Genomic DNA, 20,638 nt, shown 5'->3' with positions numbered 1-20,638 from the left:
GCGACAGAAAAACGTGGTAGTTAAATATGTCAGTTGCAAACTGTCAGATTCTGACTGTTCTTCATCCAGAGTTAAAGGTAAAAAAAGCGGGGAAAATCATTTATGAAGATGGTACAAGCAGGAAACGGAAGAACCAGTAATTCAGAATTCAGTTTCAGAGACATATGTAAATGTTTGAACGAAAATACGTAAAAGTCATTAAATGAAGAAGAGAATTATAAAATAAACTGTATTTGAAGTAATGTGTGTTGAGTGTGGGAAAGGGAGAAACACAGACAAGATGGTGATTGGATCAGAGATGTGGAAATCATTGTCCACAGGTGTCACATGTTACTCGCATTGTCGACAGTGTTACACGTGTTGCAGTATTTCCAAATTTTTTTAATCGTTCTTAATGCAGTTTGATTTGCATGTCTCTTTTTTAAGCTTACGGTTTTCCTCTGCTGCACATGAGAAATGATCGGAAAGGTAGCCTTGCAAGCTTACGTTGGGCGTGACAACAGTTCACTCTGGGTGAGACGAAACTGCGCAGGCGAGCCCTTCGAACGGAAATCAATACGCGCCCGCGTGCCCCCGGCCACCGGGCAAGCATCCTGGACGAGGGTAGTTTCATTGGCTAGCACACGTCCAGCCAGTGCGAGATGCGTGCCTAACTATGAGTAATTCTGCACTGCGCTTTACCATAACACAGCGTGAAGCGCTGTTTGCTTTATGTTACTCTGTGGAGACCGCATCAGCTTTGGATACGTGATTACTAATGTGAACAGTTCGCTTTTTCAATGTTACAACTCTTTCGACAGTGTTACGTGAAGCACGGTAATAAAAAGAGGAATTAACAAGATTGCAGTTTACCGTCGCACCGACTTAAAAGTCGGATGAGCACGAACCCGAGCGCGACTGAATAAAGATGGTGAACATACTCTGTTGTTGCCTCTTGTAGGAAACGAAGTCGCTTGAATGAACTAAGGAAGCAGTAGTGACAAATTAGGATTGCTGGACGGTAATTTATATCCCGTTTCTTCCGTATACGAGTTGGATCATTTCTATCACATCATCTAGTTCGGTAGGGTTGGTTGCGTGGTTAGCTCCATGTTCCAGTGATCGTTTGACCTACTTTCTTTATCTAAATGTGGAACAAATCAGTTTACAGGATATGTATATATGATTAGATTTAATATCCTTCTACAGTCTTACTCATGCAGCTACACTTCAAAGCTTGCCGCCAGTTTTTAAATAAAACTACGTCTGTGAAATAGAAGTAGTTGTCACGAAAACTTGCTTTACCAGCTGTCAGACATTTTACGTTATTGGGCAAACGATCAAAAAATTTTTATTAATGCTTATTGAACTCCCTTCTGAGCGACTGACAGTTTTAACCATGGATGAGGGACATTCTCCCTATAGTGTTTCAGGTATGGACATCACTATTCTTCGCAATTTGTGATAGGCTGTTTACGACGAATTTTAGTAGCGAAAATCGACAACATGTCAAAGCGAGGCAACGTAAAGCTCTGAGCTAAGATACCGGTATCGCCATCAATCTATTCCGTAGCTACTCGAAATGATTACACGTGCCATCTCTCCATTATTCGCCACATAGACTCGTACTGGGCAGGATGTCTAAGATGTGAGCTCTTGTTGTATAACAACACAATGCAAGCGAAAAAAAAAAACTGTGAGAAAAAATTAAAGAGCCGGATATCCTGAGGAAATATTCAAACGCTGTTCCCTAACAACTAAGGAAAGCTTAAGCATCGGAACACCAACTGTGGACGTTCTGTAGCAGTTAATACTTACATGGTCGTCATCAGACTGATTCTCGGATGATGTAAGGTAAAAGTTTATCAGCAACATAAACGAATACTGTGGACAAGCCGTTCTTAATCTGGAGTTCAAGGTCCCCTGGGGCCTTGCGACATTTTTGTAAAGACTCAACAAACTGCAGTTAAAACAACGTATCGTTTTAAGCTGGGAGTACACTGGCAAGTTTTTGAGAACATAGATTCAAATAATGGTTTTCACACGCTGCAGTTAACGTTGTTGTATAGTTTTCGGTACTTGAGCCAGTGTAGAGGAAAAACAATTTACCTATGGGTACTCAACTTTATAGGAATGATGTTCAGACTGTACGCTGCAGGATTTGCTGTGTTAGCAGTGTTAGTGTCATGATTTTCCATTAGGCGCCGTTACTGGTACGGCGGCGTTGGGCTGAAACAAGTATCAGAGTGCAATGCAGTTGCAGACAGTCAACACAGTTCTGGACAAGGTGAGCAGGGCATCACTCGCAAACTTGTTTAATCAAAACAACAGCAATAGTGCTGCTTCGCGAGTATCGACGCATTAAAGGATTGCGGAGAGGTCCTCTTTCTGCACCGGGATTGAAAACATTGTTCGGTAGTTCGAATTAACTGCCGATTTGGGAATTTCTCCTGGGAGAGACCGACGGCCAAATGCTCCACAAATTGTTGAAGAAGGTTCTGTAGCCATAGCTGAGAACGCTGAACGCAATGTACTATCTTTAAGTTGCGCAAGAGCTGTGTCACGACAGCTGAACATTCCATGGTCCACCGTCCGAAAAGTGCTGCGGACAGTTGTGAAATGGTTATCCGGACAAGTTTCCAGGCTGTCGGCACACTGAGCAACGTTTGTAACGCTGAACGTAAACATGGTACACAATTAAGAAATGTTATCCTGTCATGTAGAAATTAAAATGTGTTTCTTTCAATGGTTTCTTCGTTAACTCTCTTCCTCATGACCTTAAAAATGTTCCCAAAATGTTTCATTGTCCTACCATAACTCGTTTTTCGTGGGGGCCCTCTCCAGTTTAATAACTTTAAGATGTCTTGACCACACTTTTTATTATTTTCAAAATCGCCTTACGCGTTTCGACATTCCATCATTTTCAAAGGCTACAAAATACAACACAAAAGTTGATTAGAGATACAGTATATTGAGTAAAATATCGTTTTCTAGCTTACCAATGTTATGTCTATCATATAAAATTGTTCAATAGATACATTATATCTCGTCAAAGTTATCAATCACGAGACAAGTGCAAACTGCAACCAAGAAACAAACTGGAAGTCAAGTGGACTGAACCCCTAGGCAGCGCTGGATGCGTGGTACACGTCGCACTTCGTTGCTCACAAAACAGTTTCACCGATATGTCGTATAAAACAATTTCATCAACAAACAATTCATAGAAATCACTTTATAATGTTTTACAAAAAGATATTTCTGTTTCTTACAAAAAACGTGTAACAGATCTTTTGAATGGTCGAAGATAATACGTTGGAAGAGACCGCAGAGTGGCGCTAGGGTATATGAGGCAAACAGTCTATTAACAAACAGTTTTTGACATCTTACAGCATATAAATTAATGACGTCAGTAAAAGTACATAAATATCATTTTATAATAATTTACAAAGAACAGAAATATCAATCGAGGCGTGGAGCACTCACTTAATGAAGAGCAGGTGGTGCCCATGCATTGCTGTTTCCGCCAATAGGAGCAAATGCATAAACGCCATACAGGGAATTCAAACATTTTGAGAATGCGCTACGTTGGAACGCCATACATCAGTTTTATCAATAGTATATGGCAACCATCCCAGATTGCCTTATCTAATTGGAACTCCTGAAATCCCAAACACTAGTTTAACTAAAGCACCATCCAAAACACAATCATGTAAAATCCAGTGCAATATTACTGCTAATGGTACACTGGCAATTGTGCTGCCTTGCATAACTTGTTCCCTTCTATTTATATTACATGTCACGATTTTGTCTAGGAATCAAAGATAAAAGAAATATGTATAACTATATAACGTACCACAAGCTGTAATTGTATGTATGACAACTGATAAAAATTAACGAAAATAAAAATTATAGAGACTCTAAAAGGGGGTGGGAAGGGAATATGTTTATAATTGGCAAAAATTCAAATGGTTCAAATGGCTCCAAGCACTATGGGACTTAACATCTGAAGTCATCAGTCCCCTAGAACTTAGAACTACTTAAACTAACTAACCTAAGGACATCACACACATCCATGCCCGATGCAGGATTCAAACTTGAGACCGTAGCAGTCGCGCGGTTCCGGACTGAAGCGCCTAGAGCCGGTCGCGGTGGTCTAGCGGTTCTAGGCGCTCAGTCCGGAACCGCGCGACTACTACGGTCGCAGGTTCGAATCCTGCCTTGGGCATGGATGTGTGTGATGTCCTTAGGTTAGTTAGGTTTAAGTAGTTCCAAGTTCTAGCGGACTGATGACCACAGATCTTAAGTCCCATAGTGCTCAGAGCCATTTGAACCATTTTGAAGCGCCTAGAACCGCTCGGCCGCCGCGGCCGCCTATAATTGGCAGCTTAAAATAAAGTACATAAGATCTTCTGTTTTTCTATGAGCATAAAATTGTTTTCTGTAAATAACACACATTGGAAAACGCCATGAAGTAATGAAAAGAGTTCTGTGGGGGGGAGGGGTAAACAAGATTAATCTTGACATAGCAAAAAAACCTTTAAAAGTGTTCGTAATTCTGTGACTACAAACGTTTTACAATGACGCCTTTAAACAAAATAAAGGAAAAGCAGGATGGAAAAGCTAGAGTAGTGCTGTTGTAGGAGTTTTCAGTTTATGCCATGCAGCGTCGAGCGGTAACAATTACTTATGAATGCTCTATCCACACATGACCATCACGAGCAAATGACTCTATATATGTAGTGAATAATTGAAATTTTACTCATCTTAGGTAAAAAGTAAAACACAGGCGGAAGCCATACAAAGGTGCAAAAAAAAAAAAATGGCTCTGAGCACTATGGGACTTAACATCTGAGGTCATCAGTCACCTAGAACCTAAGGACATCACACACATCCATGCCCGAGGCAGGATTCGAACCTGCGACCATAGCGGTCGCGCGGTTCCAGACTGAAGCGCCTAGAACCGCTCGGCCACAACGGCCGGCAAAAGGCGTACAGCCTTGGGGGTAAAAACAAAATGGTACAGAATTTAGCACGAAAAGAATACTGTGTATCGGCGAAGTGTAGTGCGTAGCCATCTATCGAGGCCCAAGGATGGGCGCAGAACCGTAAGTGCTCCGAAAATGGAGTGAAGAACCAGTTCTTGGTGAAATCTATCTGTTCGTTTAGTATTTCTGAAGAAAATTTAGGTTTAATCTGAAAAATCTCCAATTCCTCAGCGTATCTGATAATAGCCTCTTAGGGGTGTCGTACAGAATTTTAAGATTCGTTTGAATTTCACCTAACGTGTGGTTGTTTCGTAAAAGATGTCTTGTAATACAGCATTCACTGCTGTCATGCGAACGGCCTTGCTCCAATGGTAACACAGGTTCCAGTCAGTCCACCGAAATTAAAGCACCGTAGCGCTTGGCTAGCACTTGGATGGGTCACCGTTCGGGTCTGCTGAGTGTGGTTGGCGAGCGGCTGCACTCAGCCCCTGTGAGGCTAATGGAGGAGCTACTTGACTGAGAAGTAGCGGCGCCGGCGCCGGCAACGAAAACTGACAACGGGTGGGAGGGCGGTCGGCGCCGGCAACGAAAACTGACAACGGGCGGGAGAGCGGTTTGCTGACTACATGTCCTTCAGTATTCGCATCCGGCGACGCCTCACGGTTGAGGATGCCACGGCGGCCGGTCGGAGTTGGGCCTTCAAGGCCTGTTCGGACGGTGTTTGTGTTTGTTCTTTGCTGTACATATGTTCTCTAAAATGTTTTTGAAGGGCCTACCGATCTGTCCTATATATTTTTTTCGCAATCACCACAGATAATCCTGTAACCTCCCGTGCCCTCATCACGCCTGGCTGTTTAGGCCCCTTGGTTCCCAGTGTATTTCTTGGAAGCAGTTTGCACTTGTCTAGTGAATGAGAATGTTAACGAGATACAATGTATCTACTGTACAATTTTATATGATTGACATAACACTAGTAGGTTAGAAAACCATATTCTGCTCATTGTACAATGTCTTTCATCAATGGTGAAATGTAAAATATTTTCACACACTACTGGCCATTAAAACTGCTACACCACGAAGATGACGTGCTACAGACGCGAAATTTAACCGACAGGAAGAAGATGCTGTGATATGCAAATGATTAGCTTTTCAGAGCATTCACACAAGGTTGGCACCTGTGGCGACACCTACAACGTGCTGACATGAGGAAAGTTTCCAACCGATTTCTCATACACAAACAGCAGATGACCGGCGTTGCCTGTTGAAACGTTGTTGTGATGCCTCGTGTAAGGAGGAGAAATGTGTACCATCACGTTTCCGACTTTGATAAAGGTCGCAATGTAGCCTATCGCGATTGCGGTTTATCGTATCGCGACATTGCTGCTCGCGTTGATCGAGATCCAATGACTGTTAGCAGAATATGGAATCGGTGGGTTCAGGAGGGTAATACGGAACGCCGTGATGGATCCCAACGGCCTCGTACCACTAGCAGTCGAGATGACAGGCATCTTATCCGCTTGGTTGTAACGGATCGTTCAGCCACGTCTCGATCCCTGAGTCAACAGATGGGGACGTTTGCAAGACAACAACCATCTGCACGAACAGTTCAACGACGTTTGTAGTAGCATGGACTATCAGCTCGGATACCATGGCTGCGGTTACCCTTGACGCTGCACCACAGGCAGGAGCGCCTGCGATGGTGTACTCAACGACGAACCTGGGTGCACGAATGGCAGAACGTCATTTTTTCGGATGAATCCAGGTTCTGTTTACAGCATCATGATGGTCGCATCCGCACACTGGAAGCGTGTATTCATCATCGCCATACTGGCGTATCACCCGGCGTGATGGTATGGGGTGCCATTGGTTACACGTCTTGGTCACCTCTTGTTCGCATTAACGGCACTTTGAACAGTGGACGTTACATTTCAGAAGTGTTACGACCCATGGCTCTACCCTTCATTCGATCCCTGCGAAATCCTACATTTCAGCAGGATAATGCACGACCGCATGTTGCAGGTCCTGTACGGGCCTTTCTGGATACAGAAAATGTTTGACTGCTGCCCTGGCCAGCACATTCTCCAGATCTCTCACCAATTGAAAACGTCTGGTAAATGGTGGCCGAGCAACTGGCTCGTCGCAATACGCCAGTCACTACTCTTGATGAACTGTGGTATCGTGTTCAAGCTGCATGGGCAGCTGTACCTGTAGACTCCATCCAACCTCTGTTTGACTCAATGCCCAGGCGTATCAAGGCCGTTATTGCGGCCAGAGGTGGTTGTTCTCGGTACTGATTTCTCAGGATTTATGCACCCAAATTGCGTGAAAATGTAATCACATGTCAGTTTTAGTATAATATATTTGTCCATTGAATACCCGTTTATCATCTGCATTTCTTCTTGGTGTAGTAATTTTAGTGGCCAGTAGTGTATCTTTCGATGCCAGATTTGTTTTTTATTTTAAAGCCTTTTAAAATAACGGAATGCCGAAACGCGTAAGGCGACTTTGGAAATAATAAAAAGTGTGGTCAAGTCATCTGAGAGTTATTAAAGTGCATCCATATGGCCACTTCGTCTCATAGCACTTTCATGCGAATTGCAGCTGAAAGTTTAATTATGACCACTCTGCACTTCACAGAGGAAGTATTTCTCGTATACCTCTGCAATTCTTTCGGAGGTTTTATTTGGGTCTATCGTTAGTTTTGCGAAGAGGGCTCACCAAACGGAAGACCGGGAGTGAAGTATAAGAGATATTGGATTTGCCGAAACGTTTCAACACATGTTCAACCAATTTCCTCTCCCAAAGAATGAGATCCGCCACGATATTTATCCCCCTACCAACTCGAACTCTTCCCCAGCTATCCCACTCCACATGAGGGCTCCTCTCTCTCTCTCTCTCTCTCTCTCTCTCTCTCTCTCTCTCTCTCCCTCTCCCTCTCCTTATCCCTATCCATCCATCCCCATCCGTTTCCTCTTGTAACCACCAATCTACCCACACACCATATTACTCCTCACCCTCTGTCTTTCATACCGACTCTATTTCCCACTATCTACTTCAGAGCTCCTACCTATCATCTCCACGCTTCAGCGTCCTTTTTTTTTTATCAAAAGGATTCACCTTCCTGCGATATGTTTTTAAAAAGTATATATTTTCGTTTTCTAACGGTCCGCCCTTGACTTTTAATTCAAAATAGAAAAACAGCCCGAAATTTTGTTTCTAATTCTCATTATAGATCTTTTTACTCGCTTGGCTGAAGAGCGGAATACTGTACTTCTGCCAGCCCATACACCGTCCATATGGGGCGGGGGGATGAAATACCAATAAAGGGGAAAAAACCAAAACATAAGGCTGTCACAGCATCAATGCCGACGTGTCGTACAAGAAATGTTAAAGGTAGAAAGATGCAGTATATTTCCTCAGCAAGGGTGACAGGATACAAATTTCGGAATATCTCAGCAGTCAGCATCAAATAATCGGCGATGAGGACGAAGATGTGGAGAACAAATGGAAAAAATTCGAAGGCATCGTTCAATATGTTCTAGACAAGTATGTTCTGAGTAAGGAAAGATCCGAGTAAGGAAAGCTCAACCATGGTTTAATAGCCGTGTTAGAAATGCTCTACGTAAACAAAGAGCACTTCATCTCAGATTCAAGAGAAATAAAAACCTAGCTGACAAACAAAAGCTGAAAGAAGCGAAAATGGGCGTAAGGAAAGCAATGAGAGAAGCGTTCAATGATTCTGAAAGTAAGACGTTGTCAACCGACCTAAGTACAAACCCTAACAGATTTTTGTCGTATGTAAAATCAGTAAGTGGTTCAAAATGATCTATTCATTCTCTAAGCGACCACACCGGCACCGAAGCGGAAGATAACAGGGAGAAGGCCGAAATACTGAATTCGGTCTTCCGAAGTTGTTTCACAGCGGAAGATCGTAACACTGTCGCTCCTTTCAATCGTCGTACGAACATCGAAATGGCAGGTATTGAGATAACCGATCGCGGAACTGAAAAGCAGCTGCAATCGCTTAGTAGTGGAAAGGCTTCAGGACCAATGAGATACCTATGAGATTCTATAATGATTATGCGAAAGGACTTGGCTCCCCTTCTAGCAGTAATTTATCCTCGATCGCTTGAGCAACGAAAGGTATCTAAAGACTAGAAAAAAGCGCAGGTCATTCCCGTTTTTAAGGAAGGTCGTAAGACAGATCCACACAATTATAGACCTATATCGTTGACATCAATCTGTTGTAGAATTATGGAACATGTTTTATGGTCAAGAATTATGACGTTCTTGGAAAATAGACATCTCTATAAAAATCAACAAGATTTCCGCAAACAGGTATCCTGCGAAACCCAGCTCGACAGCGCAATGGACAACGGAGCACAGCTTGATGCCGTGTTCAAATGGCTCTGAGCGCTATGGGACTTAACATCTGTGGTCATCAGTCCCCTAGAACTTAGAACTTCTTAAACGTAACTAATCTAAGGACATCACACACATCCATGCCCGAGGCAGGATTCGAACCTGCGACCGTAGCGGTCACGCGGTTCCGGATTGAAGCGCCTAGAACCGCACGGCCACTCCGGCCGGCTGATGCCGTGTTCCTTGATTTCAGTAAGGCATTTGACACCGTTCCGGATTGCCGTTTAATGAAAAAAATGCGAGCTTACGGAGTATCGGAGCAGACCTGTGATTGGATTCAAGACTTTCTTGCAGATAAAACTCAACACGTCGCTCTTAACGGAATAAAATCGACAGATGTAAAGGTAATATCCGGAGTACCACAGGGAAGTGTGATAGGACCGTTGCTGTTTACAATATATATAAATGATCTAATAGAAATCGTCGGACGCTCTTTAAGACTATTCGCAGATGATGCAGTTATCTATACCAAAGTAGAAACGCCAGAAGATATTAAGAATTTGCAGAACGACCTGCAGAGAATTTATGAATGGTGCGGACTCTAGCAGTTGACCCTGAACGTAAATAAATGTAACATATTGCGCATACATAGGAAAAGAAATCCAGTACTGTACAGCTACACTATTAATGACAAACAGCTGGAGACAGCGTCTGCCGTAAAATATCTAGGCGTAACTATCCAGAGCGACCTTAAGTGGAATGACCATATAAAATAGGAAGTGGGAAAAGCAGACTCCAGACTCAGTTTCATCGGAAGACTCTTAAGGCAATGTAACTCTACCATGAAACAAATGGCTTATAAGACGCTTGTTCGTCTGATTCTTGAGTATTGTTCATCTATCTGGGATCCCTATCAAGTAGGACTGATAGAGGAGATAGAGAAGACCCAATGAAGAGCAGCGCGTTTCGCCTCGGCATCGTTTAGCTGACGAGAGAGCGTTACGGAGATGCCAAACAAACTCCACTGATAGACGTTCCAAGAGAGGCGTTGTGCATCACGGAGAGATTTACTGTTGAAATTTCGTGACAGCACTTTTCAGGAGGAGTCGGACAACATATTAACTTCCCCCCACATACATCTCGCGTATTGACCACGAGGAGGAAATTCGAGAAATTAGAGCCAATACAGAGGCTTACCGACAATCATTCTTCCCACGCACCGATCGCGAGTGGAACAAGGTTGGAGGGATCAGATAGTGGTACCGAAAGTACCCTCCGCCAACACCATTATGTGGCTTGCGGAATATGATGTAGATGTAGAAGTACAGTAACTATTGCAATGTTTCCGCGAAAGAATACATTTAAGCTACGATAAGTAAATTAAAACTGTGTGTAGCGTTTGTGAAACGGCAACTATGATACATTTTCCAGTTTCTAGAACGTATTTGTTTCTACGAGAAAAGGGAAAGCATTTCTTGCGTCATTTTGCACGAGAGATCAATACAGGTGTTCAGAAATCTCGAGCATGGTTTCAGGATACTACCTACTGTTAACGAACAAGTTAAGGAGATTTAGCTTCGGCGTTCTCAAAAACCCTTAAAATTTATCTTGCAGTTGTTCCGTTCCTGATGTAACTATGTCCTTTATTAATTAATATGCTTTTCATAAAGTAAATAATATTGATCCAGACATCATTTTTGCAATTTTTCCCGCGAGATCCAGACTAATCTTCAAGCAAGCCTTACCATTTCATCTCTCCCTCGTGTGCACACACCTCTCTCTAATACACAGGGTGGGTTTTATATCGTGAGACAACGATATAGCTCAAAGATTAAAAAACGGAAAAAAAGTGTTCAGTATTTTTAAAAATGGTGTCCCCCGATACCAATGTTGACCACCCTGCGGCGTGGTGAAACATTTTACTGTAGAATACGGGAAAAAACGTAACTTAACACTTTTCTCGTCGCGTGATAGTTGGCGCTCAAATCGACAAATAACACAATTGAGTCCCATGAAAAATGGATTGGATCAAAACCATAAACACAGTCGTGTGTGGTAAACAACTCAGTGTTTGCAGTTTTTTCCGTGTAGCTGTTTTGAAATACTCATTCATTCACTATTTGACTTGAACTCATTGCGTGCACATTGCCCTTCATCTCTTAAATACGTTCCTTCATGACGTTACTGTGTTATTAGCTAGAATGTAAACTATTGTGATAGAAGAAAAAATTGAAATGGTTTACATTTATCGAGAAAGTGATAGGAATGTATATGTTGCTGTAACCCTTTATGCTCAACGTTTTCTAAACAGTGTGCGATTAAGCGCTTCTTTTTGTCAGGTTATTCGACAGTACTCCACCTAAAAAACGTGAAGTTCATAATTTAGTGCTAATAATGCACGATAGCATGATTCAGCGTATCGCCAATGCGTGTCAGAGGATGACATCGGAAACACGTCTCAGTTGTGTTGAATCGTTCCATGGACAGATAAATAAGTGCTTCGAAGTGGGCGGCGACATTTTTGAGCACTTCCTGTGAAATAATCCGAATCTACAATAAAAATGGGATGTTTCTAATTAACATTTCAATGCCCCCTGCCCTGTCTCACTCCTGGGAGTGTAGCAGGAGGTCGACATTAGTACCACCAGACAGCATTTTTAAAAATATTGAATATGTAATTTTCCGTTTTTTTAATCCCACGGGTAATTTTTGACATATTTCATTGTCTCAAGATAAAAAAAGCTCACCTTGTATAATATTGACACGAATATTTTAATTTTTGTTGTGTTTGTACACTAGATGTCATACTGAATAAAATTAACAAGTTAATTTCTGAGAACTAGAGAGCATCTTAAAATCTAAATAAATAAAAGTTAAGAGCCTTCGCTGTATTTTCTGTTTTCAGTCATTAATGTGAAGTTATTCTGCAAAGCTACGTCGAAATCGTTCGTTAACATTAACGATGATGCTGAAACACTATAGAAAATCCTTAAATGCATAACACACTTGTGTTGTCTCAGTTAACATTTAGAGCAGGGTCTTGCCAAAAATGTGCGTGGACTCCGTTTCTAATGACGTCATCACAGCTGACGCGACTCTCGTAAAGAAGGACAGCCGGCTAATCAATTAAAAGCGAAATAATCTAATGGTATAAAGTGCTGCTACCGTATTTAGACACAAGCACTCACGCAGCGGCACCATTTTCAGTACTTGTATGCAGCACAGCCATCGCTTAAAACTGATGAATGGGGTCGTATTAATCTGACCTCGGCCAATGGACAGAAGTGTGTCACCAACTTAGAGAAGTCTTAAGACGACAAGCATGTAGCCCGTTTTGTACAAGTCAGGCGATGTGTCACAATGGTTAAGATACTGGACCCAAAAAGAAACAATGTTCCGAAAAGGCTATGCACGCTACACGCAAAGGTAGGGAACACGGCACGCTGTCTGTCTTTGTGGCTTACCAAAGATGGCACCCTGTAAGTTGAGACATAGATTTGCAGAAGATGGATTCATATAAAATGAATGAAAACAAAAAAAAAGATTTTTTAATAGCAAGAAAAGACACTGTAGTAACAAAACATATATTCCAGTAATTCAGGTTGTGTTAAACAGAAATTGACTACTGCAAGACTTGTTTTTAAATCAGCCTGGTGTCCTTCGATTCTTTTCTTGGGTGACAGTACGCAGCTCTTATTTCTCCACTCTCAAAGCAGTAATCTTGTCAGCCGTGAGCTTTCCCGCGACTAATCGCCTATTCCAACCACAGTGCGGATTGATATTTCTTACATACGCGCTGCTTTTGCAATTCAAGTGACTGTAAGAAATGCCCTTTGATAAATTTAGTATTGAACCTCTCTGAAAGTGTTTAGAACTCTAATCCCTAACCAACTGAGCCAGTAACGAAACTTTTTTTCTGAAATCAGATTGGTTCTATTCAGGATTGAAATTCATCATATTATTCCCCACTCTTTTGGTTACAAAACCCTATTTTCCAAAATAGTCTCCGTTCAAAGTGACGGCCTTACGCCACCTTACAGGGAGGGCTTGTATGCCCGCATGGTATCACTCTACTGGTCGACATCGGAGCCGACGTCTTACTGCACCAATAACCTCCTTATCATCCACGTGCTACTTCCAGCCAAGTACATCCTTCATTTGGTCAAACAGATGGAAGTCAGAAGATGCGATATGTGGGTTGGAGTCCAGTGGCGTGTGAGCCCCTCTCGGGTGCACAGGCTAGTATCAGGCTTAGCGTTGTCATGGGGAAGGACAACTTTGTTTGCAGTTTTTTGGTGTGGAACACGCTAAAGTAATTTCTTCAATTTCCTGAGGGTAACAATACACTTCAGAGTTGATAGTTGCACCGTGAGGAAGAACATCAAAAAGAATACCCCTTCATAGTCCCAGAAGACTGTCGCCATGACTTCACCGGCTGTGGGTGCGGCTTTGAACTTTTTTTGGCGCCACTCCATAGATTGCTATTTTGTTTCCTGTTCGAACTGGTGAACCCATGTTTCTTCGCCAGTGATGAAGTTCGACCAAAAATTGCCACTATCAGCATTATAATGTTCAAGCAATTCTGCACCGATGGTCCTTTGTTGCTCGTTGTGGTCTTCTGTTAGGTGGGCACACACCTTTGGGTACCCCAACTGGTGGACAAGTGAGTTAGCACTACAAACAGAGAAGTCCAGGTGAGCAGTGAGGTGTTTGTGATCCTTCGATCTCCTCGAATGAGAGTGTCCGCACGATCCACAACTGCAGGAATCACAACTGCTATTTCGAATGGTACGTGGAAGATAAGACAGGTTTGAGCGACCTTGTTGCGATGATGGCAGACGCGTCGCCCGACGACTCACCGCGCTTTTGTTCACTGCCTGGTCTCCGTAGACATTCTGCAAGCGCCTGAGAATATCTGGGATGTTCTTGTTTTCCGCCAAAAGAAACTCAATGACAGCCCTCTGCTTGGAACTCACTTCCGTTACAAACGCCATTTTGGAGGCTACATATTGCGCGCCACCTATCGGAGCTTCATGAAACTATAGAGGCTGAAGCGGGAAAATTCCTCAATGCCCCACAACAAACATCGCATTTTTTCAACTATAAACTGACCGAGGAAAAAATTTGTTACGTTACTTATTGAATGCCGAAAATAATTGATTGATTGAGATGCTTTGAAATCTTAGTCTGAAACTTACACTGCTGGCCATTAAAATTGCTACACCAAGAATAAATGCAGATGATAAATGGGTATTCATTGGAAAAATATATTATACTAGAACTGACATGTGATTACATTTTCACGTAATTTGGGTGCATCGATCCTGAGAAATCAGTACCCAGAAAACCACCTCTGACCGTAATAACGGCCTTGATACGCCTCGGCATTGAGTCAAACAGAGCTTGGATGGTGTGTACAGGTACAGCTGCCCATGCAGCTTCAACACGATACCACAGTTCATCAAGAGTAGTGACTGGCGTATTGTGACGAGCCGGTTGCTCAGCCAACAGTGACCAGACGTTTTCAATTGGTGAGAGATCTGGAGAATGTGCTGGCCAGGGCAGCAGTCGAACATTTTCTTTATACAGAAAGGCCCGTACAGGACCTGCAACATGCGCTCGTGCATTATCCTGCTGAAATGTAGAGTTTCGCAGGGATCGAATGAAAGGTAGAGCCACGGGTCGTAACACATCTGAAATGTAACATCCACTGTTAAAAAGTGCTGTCAATTCGAACAAGAGGTGACCGAGACGTGTAACCAATGGGACCTATAACATCACGCCGGGTGATACGCCAGTATGGCGATGACGACTACACGCTACCAATGTGCGTTCACCGCGATGTCACCAAACACAGATGCGACCATCATGATGCTGTAAACAGAACCTGTATTCATTCGAAACAATGACGTTTTGCCATTCGTGCACCCAGGTTCGTCGTTGAGGACACCATCGCAGGCGCTCATGCCTGTGATGCAGCGTCAAGGGTAATCGCAGCCATGGCCTCCGAGCTGATAGTCCATGCTGCTGCAAACGTCGTCGAACTATTCGTGCAGATGGTTGTTGTCTTGCAAACGTCCCTATCTGTTGACTCAGGGATCGAGACGTGGCTGCACGATCCGTTACAACCATGCGGATAAGATGCCTGTCATCTCGACTGCTAGTGATACGAGGCCGTTGGGATCCAGCACGGCGTTCCGTATTACCCTCCTGAACGCACCGATTCCATATTCTGCTAACAGTCATTGGATCTCGACCAACGCGAGCAGGAGTGTCGTGATACGATAAACCGTAATCGCGATAGGCTACAATGCGACCTTTATCAAAGTCGGAAACGTGATGGTACGCATTTCTCCTCCTTACACGAGGCATCTCAACAACGTTTCACCAGGCAACGCCGGTCAACTGCTGTTTGTGAATGAGAAATCGGTTGGAACCTTTCCTCATGTCAGCACGTTGTAGGTGTCGCCACCGGCGCCAACCTTGTGTGAATGCTCTTGAAAGCTAATCATTTGCATATCACAGCATCTTCTTCCTGTCGGTTAAATTCCGCGTCAGTAGCACGTCATCTTCGTGGTGTGGCCATTTTAACGGCCAGTAGTGTGGTTACCAATTCACATATTTTACTAACTCAGCTTTCCTGTTGAATTTCTACAATCCCATTTACGCGTACCACACCCGGATCCACTGAACAAAGATATTCCTGAGAAAAAGTTTCAAATCGACATCATCACTTTGCGCAATAATTCAAAGGTCTGCTGTGGCCCATGAAACTTCCCGGCGTGTACAGTGTTCCTTGACATTTCGGGAGAATTGCCGGATATCAGTGACTTGTTAACACGATAACTCAGCGTAGAGTCTTCTGGCCGTCTTCATTTGTACATTGACGAAGGTATTAAGACTTCCTCTTCGTACGATGCACCGAAGTGTGCGAAGTGTACTCGCAAGTGTTTGCGCAGGCATTATTGAGCGAGACGATGGAAACTGGAAACATGGGATCTTGTCACTGAGATATTTACTGTTGTGTGTGACCGATTTCTGTCTCAATTTCGCCAAACATCTCTATACAAAAACATGGTTCAAATGGCTCTGAGCACTATGGGACTTAACTGCTGAGGTCATCAGTCCCCTAGAACTTAGAACTACTTTAACCTAACTAAACTAAGGACAGCACACAACACCCAGCCATGATGAGGCAGAGAAAATCCCTGACCCCGCCGGGAATCGAACCCGGGAACCCGGGCGTGGGAAGCGAGAACGCTACCGCACGACCACGAGATGCGGGCTGTAAGCCATCACCTGACCTCCCCTTGTCGGCCAAATCTGGCAGTGAAAATTTTCCACTACCAAGATTCGAACCGGCTTACCTCAGAGCCGAGCGACGCCGTACAGGCGCGGTTAGCAACTCGCCTACGGTTGGTAATGTATGAGTAAATCAACTTTCTGATCAGGCTGTCAGTGTCCGGATCACTCCATAGTTTGAAACAGAACTTGAACAGAACTTTAGCTAATTTTGAAACACTTTTTTCGTCTCCATAAATCTGAAACGTCCTACGTGATAGGCTCATGTGGACGCAGAATCGTAAAATTTTGTCTTTTGCGTACTAGTTATACTTAGCGGCTACCGTGTTGCTATAAGGCAAAAAACAACATAAGAGGATCTTTAGAGTTGCAGTTCGACACCCAGATAGTATAGAGATCACTGGAATTACCGAATGAAGATAATCGACCTGGGAAGGGCAGCTTGCACTACGGAGGGCGCTCGGAGCGACGCAGTGTCGCCAACAGAAGCGCGTGCGCTCAATAACGCCTGCGCGACTGCTGGCTGGTGCACAACGCATGCGTCGGTGGGGCCTTAAATACAGGAACTCGGAATACTTTCGACGGTATAAACCTGGAGACGGCTAGAAGGCTTCGTAGCGTAATATTGCGGCAGCAAGTTACTGACAACCGGCAGTCCCCCGAAAATTAATTGAAAACCCCTTTGAACAACAGATTGCTATACTAGAACTGGGTTAGATTTACAGTTATGAGAGGGACTCTAGTTTAACAGTGAATCCTAACTTGATTTACTTTTTCTCATACACGAAACATTATCAGTGTTAGTGTCACAATTGCAATAAATTCGAACTGTCAAACAGGAATCGAATTCGAAACCTTTCAATTGTGATTCTTAGCGATGCAGCCACCAGATTACCATGTCACCGTGGGAGTGTGCACAACGGATAAACAAGACGGAAGCTGTGGCTGCTTTATGTATTTTGGACAGAGTACCTGAGTGGGCGGCGCAACAGCAGCGGCGGCTGACGCAGCATCGTTGAGCGGCGAATGCTCCCTGGCGCTGCGCATCTCAGCACTGCGGCCCCAACTGAGTCCTTCCGAGAACACCGCCCCCCCACCCCCCTCCCCCCATCGCAACCCCTTCCCCAACCAGGCAACTTCTGTCGACCAAAGTCGCTGACGGTTAGCGTATTTTCAACGTTGTCTTCGAAATGTAGCATCACGTGTGCCAAGGACGCACCTGGGGTCACATCTGACCTTCGAGATGATGAGAGTTACAGAATCACGGAAAGGACTTTTTTTCAATTGTTTCGTCATGTTTCTGAAGCACTTCACGCTCTAACTGCAGTGAGACTGGTCTCGCGTTCCTTGAACGTTAGTTGTCTTCCAAGGATCCACTTGACTCCGTTACGCAATGTCCAGAAGAGTGGCTCTTTTCCTAATCTTCGGGCACTTCTTTTTATACAAGTATTCTTCCTGGCATTGTTACTGCTGTTTCAAAATCCGCTTGTGAAGGACATTCACTTGAAGTGGATCTGTAATTTATTTCTGTAGCTGGCCGTTACCGCTTCACCTAAATTAGCTAAGACGGAGAATGGGGTGGTGGAAGTTTTTAAGTAGGAATAGAGTACATCTTGCATCTACGAATAGCGAACTACGTATCTGTTTGGTGTTTTTAAAATTTCAGGTTCTTTCCTGCTCCGTAATTAATTACATAGCTGTAGAAAGTTGCTAATCCAAAAATGGCTTCTCTCTTTCTCTCTTTTTTTCTCTCTTTCCAGCCATTAATCGTTGCGTTGTGCCACCTGTTTCCGTCTGGTTTTTTTTTTTTTTTTTTGATTCCGTACCTTAATCGGTAAAAAAGGAACACTTATAAGATCATTTTTTCCTTTGTCTGTTAAAACTTCCTTTCTCAGGAAAGGGTACAGGTATGAAGCAGAAATTTGTGTCGCATACTAAGGTCTGCTGTCTGTTGGCGGTGTAAAAAGTGGTAGTTTCCACGTTAATCCAATCAAAGGACACGGCCCATTTCTGTCACATATTTTGATGCTCGCTGACTCACTCATCAAAACCTACTGGGTATTTCCTGTTGACCTAGAATCATGACATTTTGCATGCAGCAAGGTTTCACAGTCCAAGTAAAGAAAAAATCCGAAAATTGTTAAATTTTAATAGTGACACTTTTTTGCCATTTGTTGTCCTCCCGTCGTCTTTCCATCTGTTAAGACCCCTTTTTCTCAGGAATTGGTAAAGCTATCAAGTTGAAATTTATGTCAAATACGAAGTCCACAGTCCCTTGGAGGTGCAACTTAAGCGATCGTCTTACTAATTCCACATTTTTCTATAGGTATTCCTTCTCGAAGGAAACTTGCGACATATTACCCATATATAACGTTTCTACTACTAACAAAATGAAATGCCCGTTGTTTTCGGACGCAGTTCAAACAGCTTAATACCAACGCTAACTCTATTGTCCTCGTTTTTCGTTCACTGCAGAAATTTGTATCTGAGCTGAATCAATGTTAACTATGATTTCTTGTAAATCTCCTGACCAGTAAATTGATCAGAGGATTTGAAGACATAATATTTCACACCCCTCTATATGCAGTGCGGCAGAACAAACGCACGGAACAACCGCGTTACACTGTTGACCTTTATTGTTGCAGAATGGTACTTACCGTTCTATGCTCAACGATAACGACTACATTGAGCGAAATGATCTTCTTCGTAATCGGCATAGATTTTGCAAGCATCGCAGCGCGAAATTCAACTTGGTTTTTCAGACATAGCAAAAACTAATCCAAAATTATATACCATTTTGGTTTAAAGGAACTGTGAGTGTTGAGGTATATATTATGTATGCTTACGAGTACACTAAAATACAGGGTGAGGTACTAACTATTGCCACCAAGAATAACTCCGAAAGTATGATATGAGCTGAAAAGTTTGTGGGATAAAAGTTGCATGGAACAACGGGGGTCATAATATGACGTTGGTTTTTTGTTGCTAGGTGGGGTCGCGTCAGAGATACGAAGGTCAACTTCTTTTTTTTTTTAATGGGATTCTATAGTTTGCTACTTATTTTCTGATAGCGGCTATCAAGACGAATCCAATGATGTGTAACAGTAAGGTCTTTGAAGATCAGAGAAAGTCAAAAAGGTGGCATGAACGTCTATTTACAGGTGTTCGAAGTGATGACCATTGGTATCAATGCAGTGCTGAAATCTTCTTATCATGGATTGAGTGGTATTCCTTATCACATCGGCACTTATCGAAGCACATGCTCTGACAATTCAATCTCGCATATCTTCAGGTGTAGTTGGAACGTCTTCATAAACAACGTGCTTTACGAATCCTCACAAGAAAAAATCCAGAGGCGTCAAGTCTGGCGAGCGAGCCTGCCACAACACATCTCCTCCGCGTCCAGTCCAACAATTTGGGAATTGTCTCTGCAACTCATTTCTAGCCATCAGAAAAAATGTGCCGAACACCCATCGTGTTGATACCACATCCTGTTCCTTGTTCCTAAAGATATTTTTCCAATAACAGACCTAATGTTTCTTGCAGGAATGTGGTGTACTTCCTACCGTTAAGATTTCCTTCGATGAAATCTAGTCACCTCTACAAAGTGCATCTCCTTGTGGGATTTGATGCAATCATCTGTCAATTTGTAATCTCAGTTGAAGAAAGCTGACGTTCAGTAAGAAGGTCTGTATTAACGAGATAAACTGAATTATTATTTAATACATTTTAGACACGTAAATTTTAATCCAATGTAGAAATCAAAAGAGTAGCACTGGTTTAAACGTAATAGTGAATCACATTAGCCCAGGATGTGAGTTGAACGCGGGAATGTGGTACGCAAATTGTTTAGAAAATTTGGAAAAATAAGAGATCGAAACAAGAATGCGCAAAATCTGCTATTGCAAGTAGTAGCAGATGCTGTGTAGATAAACAGTTAAATTACTGCGGTCTTCCCGTTAAATTAGTTTGAACTTCATGTATCAATTAGTGTGTGCGTGTTTGTGCAC

The 20,638-nt window shown here is 43.0% G+C and overlaps 1 protein-coding gene across 8 annotated transcripts in view; it reads right to left on the bottom strand.

The window, feature by feature from the left end:
• Nucleotides 1–20,638, bottom strand: part of LOC126184907 (organic cation transporter protein) — a 396,150-nt gene that overhangs the window by 72,722 nt on the left and 302,790 nt on the right. The window contains exon 1 of one of the 8 annotated variants that reach the window (XM_049927564.1): nt 17,601–17,679. The exons of the other annotated variants lie outside the window; for them this stretch is intronic. Within the exon in view, the coding sequence (XP_049783521.1) occupies nt 17,601–17,675 (75 nt within the window). The 5' untranslated portion in view covers nt 17,676–17,679. Of the gene's footprint in view, nt 1–17,600; nt 17,680–20,638 lie in introns of those variants that run through there. 8 annotated transcript variants of the gene reach the window in all.

This window comes from Schistocerca cancellata, chromosome 4 (assembly GCF_023864275.1).
Source record: "Schistocerca cancellata isolate TAMUIC-IGC-003103 chromosome 4, iqSchCanc2.1, whole genome shotgun sequence".
In the NCBI taxonomy this organism is placed as follows: Eukaryota; Metazoa; Arthropoda; class Insecta; order Orthoptera; family Acrididae; genus Schistocerca; species Schistocerca cancellata.
The sequence above is the reverse complement of the archived record's forward strand: the minus strand, read 5'-3'. Positions and strand labels throughout refer to the sequence as shown.